General features: G+C 52.5%; 1 protein-coding gene across 1 annotated transcript in view; it reads right to left on the bottom strand.

The window, feature by feature from the left end:
* LMX1A (LIM homeobox transcription factor 1 alpha) overlaps nt 1-15,388 on the bottom strand; it is a 119,751-nt gene that overhangs the window by 28,440 nt on the left and 75,923 nt on the right. Inside the window, exon 3 of the mRNA XM_081120958.1 lies at nt 10,492-10,724. Coding sequence (XP_080977084.1) covers nt 10,492-10,724 — 233 coding nt within the window. The remainder of the gene's footprint in view (nt 1-10,491; nt 10,725-15,388) is intronic.

Raw genomic sequence — 15,388 nt, 5'->3', positions numbered from 1 at the left:
CTCGCCCTCTTCCATCTCCAAAGGCTTTGAAGAGCGGGCAGAATGTGCGGGGGATGCACGCTCCATTCGGGCGCCCACCCGCGCAAGCGCTTGGCATTCACCGCTTCACGAGCCCCACACCCACCGCCTCAAGCACCCTTTGGCATCCATTGCCTCGCACACCCATGGCACCTACCACCTCGCACCCTTGGCATGCATTGCCTCAGGCACCCTGCACCAACCAACTTTTTCCCTTGGCACCCACTGAGGGCATGCTTGGCCTGGACCAGAGGTTCCCCCCGGACTCGATAGCACAGGGTGCCCTACCAGCTGGGCCCTGAGAGGGAAAATGAGCTGAGAAAGAAAAGAAATGGGACTGGAGACGCTTAGCTGGGGTGGAATTGTGAGGCAAAGGCAGGAGGGTGTTGCCAAGGTAACGGGAGAGGAAGTCACTCACTCGAGCCACCTTCCTCGATGGCCAAGAGGGGGAGTCTCCATGTGCTTGGTTGGGGCCAAGGCCTGGTACGTAAGGGAAATGAGAACCTGGGTGTCTTGGGACAAAAATCACATTTCTTCCTATCTATCATCCATCCATCCATCCATCCATCCATCCATCAATCAATCGTTGTCCATCTGTACATGCTTGCAGACTCCGGCACCCATCACCGCCTTGCTGCTCTTCCCCACCCCCCACCAGATTCTCGTTATATCTAGAGCTGCCAGGTAAAATACAAAACACGGTTAAGTTTGATTTCTGAAGAACAATAATATTTATATCACATGAGAATACACAAAAAATGATAATCATTATTCATTCAAAATTCAAATTTAACTGTTTGTTGGCTAAATCTCACCACCCTGCTCACTCTTAAGAAAAAAGTGGGCCTCTACTTTAATTCCAGAATCTCCCTGGTTTGGCACCAAAACTCTGCAGTTGTGACACATACCTGACAAGGGACCCGCCTCTGTCCCCTGAGCCTCCCTGCTGCTGGAGCAGTGCTGACAACCCTGCCTGCACCTCAGACCCAAGGAGTTTTAACAAACGAGGAACAAAGCCGGGGCTGCACTCCAGACCCGCCGAACCCTCCAAGCGCACTCCACACGAGTCCAAAGGAGCTTTTCAAATACATGAGTGTAACCCTCCTTTGAGCATGAAATCTTGTTTACCTATTTACCTGGTGAGTGACTATTTCCCTCCAACGCCAGCTTCAGGAGAGCAGAGTTCTCACCCCACCACCTACAATAGGCCTGCTACACAGTGCTCAAAAATACTTGCTCACCGGTCAAACCTCATATAGTTCTATATGTGTCCCCTGCCCCAAACCCAGCCCTTGTGGGATGCAGGTGCTCAGCAGATTCCTGCGGATGGGGTGGAGACCGAGGGGGCGTCCGCCACTTCCCCACGCTTACGGATTCCTAAGAAGGCACACCTGCACACTCACCTGGAACGCCAGCTGGCCCACTGGTCCCATCGAGTGCACGCATGCACCCGCAGCTCCAATCCCGCTCAGAGTCGCCCAGAGAAAACAAGCACGCCTCTGGCTCCCAGCATGCACACCTGGATTGGGACCACTAAGAATTCAACGGTTCTTAGGTAACCTGGTTTTCTACTTACTTCTACACACAAAATATCAAAGCACTCAGAGGCAGTTGTCAGCTGGTCTGCCACCAGCCCTAGTAAACTGGACTTCGGGGTTTTCCTACGTCACTGATACCAGGGGATAGGGCTATATGGCAGGTGATGCTTCCGTCTGCTCAGTGAACTGCCTAAAGCATCTTCACACCCATTAGGGAACCTCTTGGTTGGAAATCTAAAAGCGATGGGCTTGGCGGGAATGTCTGAGCAAGTACACCAGCGTCACCACTGCACCTCCTCGCCACACGATAGGACAGTGAGGCTCTGGTCTCTGAGCTCAGGGAATGAGAGGCTGAAGTCATGGGTTGGCTCTGCCTGGCCAGGGACTTCACTCCTAACATTCTCCAGTCACACTGCCAAGTCCTGCCACTATACCCAGAGGGCACAAATGCCACCCCTACCCCTGGAAACACAAATCTGAGTGCACTTCTCCTGAGAGTGGGTTAGGACAGGTGGCAGGGATTGCGGGTCAGCCCGCAGAAGCTATTATGAAAGAGTTTGGGGGAACTGACTTACTCCACGGCTGTACTTATTTAATTAATGAGGGCTGTGGTCAGCAGGGCTGGCACGCCCATCTGGACAAAAAGGTTAGCTGGGTTTTCCTGTTACCATCAAAGGAGAACAGAAGTTTGCTGAGTAACTGCAAAAACAAAAACCCAGCGTCAGTATGTTGCATGCACTTTGCGAGAACTTCCACATTCGCACACAAGCTGTCCCCGGGTCCCCCAAAGCCTCCTGCTTCCTTACAGGAAGGGTCCCAGAGAAGTGTGGTGACAGAGACTAACTACCGAGGAGGAGCTGTGAGCTTGTGACTGGCTTGAAAGGGGGCATAAGCTCAGTCCAGTCACCTTGTTCCCATTGCTTTAACGAGCTGTGAAGATGCTTCATCTGGGGTCCTTCTGAGGACCTGGAGCAGCGCCACCACCTGCAGGGCGGCTGTCAGCAGGACCAGAGCAAAGCGTGAGGTCTGTGCTAATAGACACGGACGGTTTCATCCACCAGGCATCACAGCCCCGGGTTCGTGGAGCTGCACCACCTGGGTGTGGATGCCACTCTTTCCGTGACTCGCTGCAGGACCTTAGCAAACTGTCCACACTCGCCTTGCTGATCTGTGGGCCGGGAGTCATCCTAACACTGCCCTCCCCGCCGGCTAGATCCGACGCTAAGTTAGTGACTCAGATCAACTGCTTCAGGCCATGCTTTGTGCACAGTAAGGGTTCAGGAACTGTTGACACTGTCATCATGCAACAATCACCACGGCCAAGTGTCCGTGTGACTGTGTTTTCTTACAGGGATTGTGTGCAAGAGACATGGACGCACGAGGCACACATGCACGGACTGAAAAACTCTGAAGCAACTGCATGTGTTTCAAACGATGGTTTTTATCAAAGTTACTAAGTGTGAGCCAACGTCGAAATTAAATTAGTCACTAGAAAAGAGACGACGCCTGTCTGAAGGGTACACTGCCTGTCAGTGCCACAGACAAACTCCACCGGACTCCCAGTGACAGCTAAGGCTGAGCATCGAGTGTCCTGACTCTAAATGGTAGAATTAAGTTCTTATTCAGGCTTAGCCCTGACTCAGGATCCTGGGCCCGTTTCTCCATCTCTCAGAGGAAGACAAGACGCATCCGCCGAAGACAAAGGTTCGAACAGAGGAGGAGAGCTCAGCCTCAGGCGGAGGCGACAGTCGTTCTGGTCGGGTTCACGGCAGGGATGCTAATGACAGACAAGGCTGGTTTAGAAACAGCTGGAAAGGCTCAGGCCTCCTGCCTGCTACCCAGAGGTGCCAGGTTAATAAATCAGAAGATGTCCGGGACCTCCGTGCCAGTCACGACATAAATGTGAGTGCTCTTCGCGTCTCCACACCAGTACCCACGACGACGGCAGGGAACACTGCCGCGCGTTCGCCCCCCGCCAGGGCCCGGGCCAATGGCATCTCCCGTGTCTTTGGTCTTTGTCTCGGCCCCTGGCACGGTGGGGGTGCATGCGGAAGGCTGAAGCACATTTACTGCTTGAAATCTGAGGAATTTCTACCCATTCCGGAACCTGGGGCTAGGTTCGCAAGTAGCTGCCCTTTGAAGCAGCTGTGTTCGCACTTCCAGCCTTGATCCAGGGGTGGGTTATGAACCTGACGGAGGGGGCTAAGACAGATTAAAAAATAAATAGAACAGGCACTATCAGCATGAGGGGTAAGCAGTAAGTCAACCTAGGAAACTTTTATTTCATACACACACATACGAATGTGTATATTAGGTCATGATAAAAAATATTTGTTACTGAGCTGCAACTACAATTTTCTGGAAAATGGGGTTGGAAAGAAGAGTTTCAAAAAAGTGCTTTAGGTGTGGCCTGGCCGGGTGGCTCAGTCGGTCAGAGCGTTGTCCCGTGCACCAAAGGGTAGTAGGTTCAACTCCTGGTCAGGGCACATTCCTAGGTTACAGGTTTGATCCCCACTTAGGGTGCACATGGGAAGCAACCGATCAGTATTTCTCTCTCACATCAGTGTTTCTCTCTCTCTTCCTTCCTCTCTCTCTAAAATCAATAAAAACATATCCTCAGGTAAGGATTAAGAAAATTAAAAATGACACCTGCCGTTTACTGAATATCAACCAAGCTTCAGACCCTTACACATGAGCTCTTCTCGCTCTAACAGCAACTCACAAAAGAGTATTTTCACTCACTTTTTACTAATTAGGAAACAGTCCTGGAGAAGGGACGTACCTGTCCCAAGGTCGCAGCTTGTGAGTACAGGGCAAGACCCAAGCTCAGGCGTGTCTACTGTCAGACCCTGAGCCCTGGGCACTCACACAGGAGCATGAGCCCCCACAGCTCCTGCTGACATTTCCTTTTCTGTCTTGCATTTTAAATGCATGATGATGAACCGACAAGATAATCCCATGGGACTGCCAGACATTTCCAGAACTCGGGAGGTCACCACTGCCTCTCTAATTTAGTGAAGAGCAGGAAGAATTCCAAGATAGGCTGAAATACTTCTATAAGGAATTTTTTTAAAACCAGTTTCAAGACTGTAGAAGGAAATGAAAATCAATGTCTAAATGCCTCTGATGAGGCTGACTCAGGGGAGAAGGAGAGAGGTATTTCACAGTGACAGCAACAGGGGAGCCACCTGGGCCTTCCAAAGCAGCAGTCCTGCATCCCCTAAGGAAAATCAAGCAGGCAGAGGGCTGACAAACTCCGGTGTGGGGGGACCTTCCTTCCAGCTCCTCTAAGAAGAGTCACACTGCACATCGGTGCTTCTGGGCTAAGGACTCAGAGGCCAATGTGAACTGGACCAAGTTAATTTATTAACACAATAGCACACGTGACTGATCACCCACGCAGGCCAGGCCTTGTGCTAGGCCAGGTGAGCACAGGCCATAAAAACTGAAGGGCCTCCCAGGGCACCTAGATTACCTCCCCAGTAGATAGACCCAGGCTTCATCTGAGAAAGTCCTTCTACAAAAGCAGAGCTTCAGGCCCTGGCCAGTGTTGCTCAGTGGTTAGAGCATCGGCCTGTGTACCAAAGGGTCAAAGGTTCGATTTCCTGTCAAGGGCATGTACCTGTGTTGCAGGTTTGCTCCCTGCCCCCAGTCAGGGCATGTACAGGAGGAAACTGGTCAATGTGTCTCTCTCACATCAATGTTTCTCTCTCTCTCTCTCTCCCCCTCCCTCCCTGCCTCCCTCCCACTCTTTCTGAAAAAGCAATGGAAAAAATATATCTTCTGATGAGAATTAACCAAAAAATCCCAAAATTTAAAAAAGCAGAGCTTCAGAAAGAGCCAGCCTTCCTGCGCTGACACTTGGATTCTCGAAAGAAAAAAGGAAGGGGAGCCAGGCCAGCTGCCCTTGAACCTGGGTCTGACCAAGGAAGAGCTAGTAAACCAAGAGGGTGTCATGTTGAGCCTTGGAGAAAGTAGCAGGCGAGGAGTAAACCCGGGGCATAGTCTAACTTGCATTCTCGGCTTCAGGTGAGAAAACCTTCAATGGTGAACAAACAAAGCTCCAAATGAGCAAGCGAAGAACATAAAACATAAAAGGTACTGTCATAAGGAAGAACAAAAAATGAAGTTCTGACTGGACATTTCTAACAATTTCAGAAGTAGAGGGAAAAAAGGTAATTTAACATCAATATAACATAAAAAGAAACACAGTTCGGATCCTGGGATGGATAAAGATATTACCAGAAAGTCTCTTCCAATCAAACAAAGTCAGTCATTGAATTGATAGTGCTGTGCTCATGTTAGTTTTATGGTTTACATGGAACTCTTATCAAAATGTACATTTAAATGAAAAATGTTAACATTAGGAGGAGCCGGATGGAGGGAATGTGGGGACTTCTGTCCTACTTTGAAATTGCTCTGTAAATCTAAAGTTTTACTTTGAAACAAAAAAAATTTCTAAAAATTGCTGCATAAGACATTCTCAGGTAACCTCTGATGTTTATAAAAATGTGCAGAGGAGACAGGTAGATAATTAAGAAATGCAGCATGGACCAGCTGGGAGCCATCGTTGCCCCCAAGCTCCCACCCCCACTTATGAGTCTAGAAAGTGTCGAAATCATGGGTCCCACCAATAGATGACAAGTGGTAACAATAACATGCTTGTTCAGGCCACATATGGAATATTTTAGTCCCCTCTGGGTGGTGCATTCTAAAGAGATGGCAGCGTTTACAGACAGAGCAACCAGCCTTTTCAAGGGGCAGCTGGAAGGAGGGGGAAGCAGATGGAAAAGAGAAGAAGTAGGGAGCATGTGGCTCTATCTTAGCTCAAAGGACTGCCACATGTCAAGGAGACTGACTGATCTTGTGAGTTCCTGAAAGCAGAACCAAGGCCAAGGTTAAGGTCACACATGGAGACAGACAATGGGGCCCAATGTAACAGGTTGGACAATCCACACTCAGAACTCGAGGCAGGAACTCCCCAGGTCTGGAGACACCCAAGCGGAGGCTGGAGGACCTGGTGGGTGTTTGGGATGGACAACCTCTAATGCATCCACTAACTAAGGAGCCGGTGCCCATGGCCGGGAGGAGAGCACAGGCCTGGGTGTTGCTAGGTCTGCCCTGGGGGCCATGGGCTCTGAGGGGCCCACAGGCCCAAAGAAAACCACCTGATTCTGACTACAGAGTCCAGTTGTCTATTTGAGCAGCTTCTTCAAGGCCACTGGACAGCAGGGACTGGGACAAAAGGACCCTCTGGCCACAGCAGAAAAGAATCCCAGCAGCTGAATGTCTCAAGTTTGGTGTCCAAAGAGCTGTAAATGTGTCACGTGCTCTGTGCACATAGGGATGGTCAGCATCATAAAACCATACTCCAGAATTCAAGGTGGAAGCAACCCTGGAGGTCACTGACCCAGCCTTCTGCCAACTGTAGTTAAAATATTAACGACAGGCAGGCTTTCGGCCCATAAAGGCAGCTGGTCTACACCTTTGTTGGGCACAGTTCTGATCTACCTTGAACCAAGGTCTGTCACTTCCCCCCATACATGGGTCTGCACCCTTGGGTGTGACTCTCATAGTCCCCTTCACCTTATTTTTACACAGCTGAATATACTGGGTTTCGTTAGTTATCATTTAACAAGCTACTCTCTCTGCTCAAGACTTTCTCTAGCTTGTCAGTGACCCCGTAAAATGCTACATTTAAAATTGGGCCAAATATCCTGAATGTGCTCTGATTAATGCAAAAAGATAATGAAACTGTAATCAGATGAGACCTTCACCCACCCACCTTTGTAAGATTACAAAGGCTGATGTTCTCTGGAGGGGAATGCTATCATCGTAATTAGCTAGTTCATTAATATTAATAATAGGAAGAGAGCAAAGAGGAGGCCAGGCATTATAAGCATAGTCATCTGGGCAACTTCACCAGGAAGCTACAGCTTCATGCTCCCCAGGGAGCCACTGGTCCATTCCCTGCAGATCACTGGGGGGAAAGAGCAAACAAAGGGGAAGATGGACACATGTGCAGAAGTCGGTGTGACATAGGGAAGGTGCTTGCTTGCCAGTCTAGCACCTGGGGAACAATGATTGGCTAGGAGGGTGGAGCTGCTGCAAGTGCGTGAAATCTTGGAGAGTTAAAATCCCCAGGCAAAGAGCTCGGTCTCTTGCTCCTGACTCTTGCTCTCTCTTACTCCATGACCCAAATTCACCCGTGGGCGTGCCTGTTCCCTCTCCATGGCCATGTGGCCTTAAGCAGCTACATGGCCCAAGGCTATGTGGACCTCACACACAATGGACTGCGGCTGGGATCCCAAGCTAAGCTAGCCAGATGCTGGACCGGACTGGACCTTAAATGGAGCAGAGACTCTGGGCAGTGGCCTTAATCCTGGCCTTGCTGAAGACAAGACTGGACTTCTTCCATGGTGGGAGAGATAGAAATAGGACCTTAGAAGGGAACCTCCTTAATTTTATATTATCAACAAAGCTTTCCGCCCCATCGGCATGGCTCAGTGGTTGAGTGTCGACCTATGAACCAGGAGGTCACAGTTCAAGTCATGGTTCAATTCCCAGTCAGGGTACATGCCCAGGTTGCGGGCTCGATCCGCAGGAGGAGGCAGGCAGGAGGCAGCCGATCAATGACTCTCATCATTGATGTTTCTATCTCTCTCTTCCTCTCCTTATCTCTCTCTCCCTCTCCTTTCCTCTCTCTGAAATCAATAAAAACATATTTTTTAAAAAGTAAAAATACCATGAATGAGATTAAACTTCAAACTTCTATTAAAAAAATAAAAATAAAGCTTTCCATGAAACCCCATCTTCCTGTGGGGGACTCAGAAAATGCTTTTCTTCATAGCACCTCAAGAACTCCACTTTCACCAATAACAATTATAGTTCTATTAATACGACATTCCCTTTGGCTCCTGCTGACTTTATGGTGGGCTAAAGCCATAGGTGAAATTCCATCAAAATAGGCCCCCTTCCGTATAATCACCATTCAATTTTGGAACCCAGTGGTCAGATTCTGTCCTGCCGATGACTGTCAGGCTGTCAAACTCTGTTATCACTGAGTATACCTGCTGCCACCCAGAGTTCCCTGTCAGGTTTGTGTCACCTACAAATCAAATCACCCTACCTTCTGTGTCTTCATCCAAGTCACTGATAAAAACATTAGAGATAACAGGTCCTTCAATCATCCCCTCCACAAATATCTGTCAAGCACCTACCATCGGTGAGGAGCTCAGGGCAGAAGTGAGAGGAGAAACTGAGACAGATCCCAAATCGTTTGCTCTCTGCAAACCCTTAGATCAGGTGGACATCTTTCCTGGAAGATTTCATGCAACTAATTAGGAACTTACTGCTTGTATCCCCTCCTCCTGCATCATGCTCAGCTTCCTGAGGGAACAAAGGTAGGGAAGCTTCAGCCCTGCTCTGGAGAAGCTTTTCCACTGCTTAGGGAGGTGAGCTTCGGTACACAACACATTTCACGGGGCAAGACGGGCAAGGTTTACGTAATTGACAAAATGAGTGGAACAGACAATATATTTGATTCTGGTTGAGACTTTTGTGTCACCTCATTTAAAGCTGCAAAAACAATGACAGATTTAGGGTCGAAAGGGACCTCAGGAGTCTTCTAGAACCATCCTTCCCTCCCACCTCGCCAATAGCAGTTTCAGCAAGAGGGTCTATCTCGAGGAGTTCTGCTCTTCGTTAGCTCTGATCACTAGAGGGACTTTCTGACATTCCCATGTTCATCCAAACTGCATCCCCTTTACCTCTGTCCCTATAATGTAAGCACTCGGTGGTTTTGTGAAATGACTGAATAAACGACGTCTTTCTGTAATTAGAAGCAAAATAGGTCTGATCCCTCCACTGCAAGGCAACAATTATGTCCTATTTAGTCCTTACTTTTCTGGCCTAAATATCTATAATTCTTGTGCTAGATATGGTTTGAAGACTTTCCCACTCCCACGCCATTCTTGTCATTCATATCATGACCCTGTCCCTGGCATAAAGCAAGCACTCAGACACGGCTAAGAATGAATACATGAATGAATGAACCAGAAGCTCCAGCTTGTCACTATCGGCCTCAAAAAGAAATGCCCAGAGCTGAACACACACGGAGAACATGGTCAGGAAGGGGACCTGCTGCCACCACCTTGCTCAGAAAATTCTTCTCTTAATGCCACTTGGATCCAGCTTTTCCTTTGTCTTTGCACACGGGGTTGGGGAGGCAGTAATACACGAATGCCTCATACTGAGCTTGTAGCCAATTAAAACCTGCAATTGGATAACTTAGGGACCGAGCCCCACACACCTCTGTGCCAATAAGGACCAGACCCCGGCCTCTACTTCCAGGTGAGAAAGGATGGTGACCCTTGGGGTGTGCACGTCTTTCTGAGGTCACGCTGAGCACCATCGCATCTAAGCCCTTGGGGGATTCAAAGATTATGCAGTATTCTGGAGAGGAGGCCCAAGTAGGTGGGCCCAGCAAGGTGCCCACAGGGAGACAGGTGAGCTGGCCGTCTTACATCGAGTGGGGACCGTGGAGCTCAGTTGAGATGAGGAAAGGAGGCTAACCACAGCTGGCGATGGAGTAGACTGACCCTGGTCCCCTTTCCTCCCCCAGAGGGGTGCACACAGAGCAGAGTGCAGGTGCCTGAAGCAGAGTCCTCCCTCCTGTAACCCAGACACTGTGTGTAACCCAGACAGCATGTGCGGTGTGTGCCATGAAACCTGGGGTCATCTGTCACACAGCACAGCCTGGCCATCCTCACTGGTAAGAGATTACTCCCAGCTTACAAAGGAAGCTCCAAGGAAGCAGACAGCTGCCTTCCGCTGGAGCCAGGCGGCCTGGTGGCCGGCCCTCCGGGGAGAAGGCACTGCAGACGGTCACTCCCTCCACGGCCCCGCCCGCACCCCTCCCACCACGGGCACTCACCGGAGTCGGACGCCGCTGGGCTCACCAGGCTGAGCAGCTCCCGCTCCTTCTCATAGTCGCCTCTGCAGAGCAGCTGGCCCTCCTTCAGGACAAACTCGTCCCCCTTCTGCAGCTGCCGCTCACACACACAGCAGCAGAAGCAGCCCAGGTGGTACACGCTCTTCTGGGCCCGCATCACAAACTCGTTGGGCGCGATGGCCTCAAAGCAGCCCCCACATTTGACAGCAAACAGCCTGGGAGTGGGGAAAAAGGAGGGAGGGTCTGTGACAAAGGTCCAGCTGGGGCCCAGGCCTCCCCTCAAGTTAACAGTGAAAGGAACTTCCAGTGCTAGGCCGGGGTGGTTGACGACTAACGTGTCAAGAGCCCAGCAGAGGAGTGACACACAGCAGGTTCCCAGCAGAGGTGGCTCTTGTCCTTGTCACACATCAGGGTAGCCGAGGAAAGACTCTCTCTCTCTTTTTCAGATTGTTTCATGATAACATAATTCTTTGTCAAAGCCGGTGGCATAAGCAAAGAGTTAACGTGCCCTAAAAATACCTCTGGCTCATTCCTTACAGCATCCGTGTCTCTGTTTCCAAAACAAAGAATTGTTTACTTTTTTAAAGTAGTAGCACAACAGGGGAAAGAAAATCTCCGTTTGTCCCCACACAGCAGAGGGCCAAGGGCATGGAAAGGTCACCTGGCAGACGGAGGGCGCAGCGAGGGGGGCAGAACTGCCCGAGGAAGAACACAAAACTCATGCCCCTCCTCTCTTCCCAGAGACGGGGCCAGAGTGTGTGCGGTGGCCGAGGCACCTTGCGGGCTAGCGGGCCCACCGGGCAGGAGCGGGCCCGGCCAGGCACCGCGGTGGCCCGAGCGTGGCCAGTCCGGCCCGCCCACGAGCTCGCCCGCAGCCCCGTGCTCACCCCCCCCCGCCCCCGTTCATTCGAGGCGCTCGCTCACACCCTGGCCTTTCTCGCTCGTTCCTTCATTTGCCCCGAAGCCTCCGCCACACGCGCCAGCACGGTGCCCGCCCGCACAAGCACAGGCCCGCGCCGAGGGCCTGTCACAAAACAAAGTCGCCAGCACCGTGGGGCTCACGTGTAGTGGGAGAGACAGCAACCTGACAGACGGACGGCGCTGATGCGGAGACCTGCCTGGGAAGGAAATGCAAGAGCGACTCGGCGACGTCCCCACAGCAGAGAACGGCCGCGGTCCCTCCGCCGTAGGCGACCCGAGTCCACGCCTGTGCGTGGGTTTGTCTCAGGAGCTCCTGGGGTGACGGGAGTTTGCGGGGAGGAGAGAAGGGGAAGCTACGGCGGGCTCCTGAGGTCGTGACAGCGCTGTCACGGGAAGGGGGTGGCCGTTCCCGAGAAGGGAGCGAGCAGCCTCCATGACCCCTCCCGGGACAGAGGCCAGCCTGCGGGGGAGCCGCACAGACCCGCAGCCCCTCCAGCCCCGCTCGCCCCACACAGCTTGGGCTCAGAAGCGGGGCCGGGGCCGCTGCACCCGTCCTCCAGCCCTCGGCCCCCGGGGGCACCTGACACCCCTTCCCCCTTCCTGACAACTTCAGAAAGGGTGCGAGGTGGGTGGACAGTCCCAGGGGCTGGTGTGGCTCTTCCACCACTGACAAGGTATGGGACAGGCCCAAACACAGAACCCCAGGTCCCAGCAGCTCTTCCCTGCCCCACACGGTTGTGCCGACCGCATCTGGACCTCTGGACACACCAGCCCCTTGACCCCCTGCCCCCGCGCCAGTGCCACTCATCAGGCAGAAAAGGCACCACCTCACCCCTATTTGCAAAACCTGAGCAGAAAAATCAGAGCCCTTCCCGGAGCCGGTCAAAGGCCCTTTGTCCAGAGCCCTCCTGCTTGTCGCCTCCGCAGGAATGGCCCGTAAGGCAGCCTGCAGCGAGCCCCCCAGGAGTGAACACGCCTGGGAGTCTGTGGCCGCAGCCGCAGGTGGTAACCCGTTCGTCAGCTGCCAGCCTGCGAATCTGCCTTTCTCCTCCTAATGCCGCCCCCACTCCCAAGATCGCCCCCAACTGGAGAAGGGAGGCTCGGGGTGGGCTCCAGAGTGGCTGGGGCGAGTGGCAGGAGTTGTGGGTCGGCGGGAGTAGCCTGTTTGCCTCCTCTCTCCATCAGCTCCCTGCGGGGTAAGCTCCGGGCCCTCGCCTTCTGCCTTGGCTCCTGTTGCCCTCACTCACCCCGGAGCAACCCAAGGAGAAAGGTGCATGCGGCTGGTCACCTCTGTGCCAGGCCTGTGCCCAGCTGTCTGGGCACCACAGTGCATGCAGCTATGGACAACACACTGCCCACGAGTTGTTTTCTCCAAGGCTCAGGCGGGGAGAGAAAGCGATTTGTTCAAAAGCCCAGGTCACAATTAAAACACAGCCTGTCTCTTCCCAAGGCCCCCGACGGCGAACCCCAGGGCTCTGTCCCCCTCTGAACGCTCCTGAGGCCTTGCTCGGGGTTCAGAGCCCGGCACTGGCTGTGCCCTGGAAATCGAGGAGACTTCCAGAACCGTCTAGCTCTTCTAGGAGTCCGTAACAACTCTCGACTTCCCCACCACTATAAACCCCCTAGAAACGCTCTCCTCTTCACATTTCATCCCTCACCTGTGCAGGGGGATAATGGCATGTGGCTGGTGGACACAGCCCCAGGGCCAGACCAGGACAGACGCGGCCACCCTGTCCTTGGCTCTCCACTAAGGCCACCGTGGTGTGTGTTTGGGGCGTGGAGGGGGACATACCCAGAAAGTGCTGAGCAGGAGGGGGACAGAGGGCTGCTGGGTGGGGTACGCCCCTCAGACAAGCCCATCCTTCCCACAGGGACCAACACAACGCCAGGGCAGCGGTGCTTGTAGCTGACCTGCAGCCTCCCACCTGTGACAGGTGCCCTGGAGGACAGCAAAGAAGGAGAGAAGTGTGACCGATTTGGGGCAAGAGCACAGGACGTGAGCAGGAGGGCCTGGCTCCTGAGTTCGTCCTTACCCAGGGGCCTCAGTTCCTACCTTTGAGGGACAGTCACCACCCTAGACCACAGCAACATCAAGAACTCAGAGCCCCGGAGGGGGCAGTGTCCATTCCCAGGTTCTCCTCACTCCACACCTTTCAACCAGAGATGCCAGCTCCGCCAGCACTGCACCCCAGGTCCCCAGACGGTGTTTTAGCATCACATAGCCCTGCTATGTAATTCCCCAAACAAAACCCTCCCAGAACTGTATCATTCACAGGTATATCTCTATACATATAACACAGCAAAGGCCAAGGAGGTTGTGTACAAACACACATGCACACACAACACACACCGGCTAAATTTTCCCTCTCTCTCCATATATCTAGCACTTTTGGAAACAGGTTTCCAAAAAGAATTGATTCATTGATTGAGTGACTAACTGACTGGCTGATTTCTAGAAGACATTGCATTTGAAGAAAGTGTTTTGCTCCTAAGCGTGTTTGAAAATCCCTAGGCTGGATAATTCCTTAATTCACCCCACTTTCAGGCTTCGTGCTCCCTTACAGGTTTGGAATCCTCCTCTGTAGCTATGGAGACAAGAATGTTTCCAAAGCAGAGATGAAGGCTGACACCAGAGAAACTCCAAGGGCACAAGTCTAAGGCGACCAAGAAAGAGGCATGGACCCCGGGGAGCAACAGCTCACCCTGAACTGCAGGAACAGAGACGACCACGTGGGAGACCACGGGACACGTGGACACTGGCAGCAGTGTGCAGTCTTAGCAGAATCACTCCACCACTCTGAATATCGGGGTCCTTGTCAGTAGAACGTAGCTCAGCCCCCAGGTTATTTTACTTCAAAGGAAAAGAAGCTTGTGGAAGGTAGAGAGACTGGGAATTAATCTCTATTGAATGCCCGCTTGGCGCCAGGAACTGCGGCATTCCTGCATCCACAGCCTCGCTCACCCTGTGGGGTGAGAGTGCACAGAGCTGTTTCATGACCTCAAAGAGAACCTCGCCCTATTTAAGCTCAGTCTCCCACAGGTCAGGGAGGCTCGGAGGGCTGGCCCAGAGGCTCTGTCTTCGCTTTCTCTCCTGTGCCCTGTCTGGCACTGTTTTCTCAGGAGAAAGAAATAGAAGATCAAGCAGCTAACTTGCAGCCTCGGCTCATGAGAACTTTCTGGACTGGCCCCTGGCTCTGCATGCAGTCCTGGGACTATGCTGCCACATGGAGGTGACAGGCAGGAGTGAGGAACCAAGCTGACTCCTTTGGGCTCCTCAGCTCCTGGGCCCCAAAGTACCTGAAGGGACCAAGATGTGGACTTAGGTTAAGAACAAACAGTGTCTGGGAGATGCTCTCCAACCCAGCACCACCATGCAGGAGTCTGCTCTGACTTCAAAAAGGTTGGGAACTAAGACGGTTCCTGCAGGAACCCCATCCGCGGGGGAACATGGAGGGTCACTGTTTCTAAGGTCCAGGCAGAAATGCAGGCCAGTGGGATCAGACCCAGGAAGACTCAGGGAAGCCCAGCCAGAGAGACACTGAGCTGTGGACACAGTAGGACAGGAGGCAGCATGGACTAATCAAATCCTCTTAGATCCCAGTCCCCACTGCGCCACTTAGCTTTGTGACCAGGTGGTGGTGGTGGTAGTTCACTCATCAATAGACTGGGAACAGTAAAAGAATCTACCTCACAGAGCCCCAGTAAGGATTAATTGAACGAACACATTAAAACTGCCTAGCACAGTGCTTGACACATGGTAAGCCCTCAACAAAATAGTAACCACTACGGTGGTGGTGGCGGTGGTGGTGCTGGTGATGGTGGCGGCGGGGATGGTGGCGGTGGTGATGGTGGCGGCAGGGATGGTGGCGGTGGTGATGGTGGTGGTGGTGGCGGCAATGGTGGTAGTGATGGTGGTGGTGGTAGTGGCGGTGGGGATGGTGGCGGTGGTGATGGTGGT

The sequence above is a fragment of the Miniopterus schreibersii genome (assembly GCF_964146895.1).
Source record: "Miniopterus schreibersii genome assembly, chromosome: 19".
Classification (NCBI taxonomy): Eukaryota; Metazoa; Chordata; class Mammalia; order Chiroptera; family Miniopteridae; genus Miniopterus; species Miniopterus schreibersii.
Note: the sequence above shows the minus strand (reverse complement) of the source record. Positions and strands in the feature narration are given on the sequence as shown.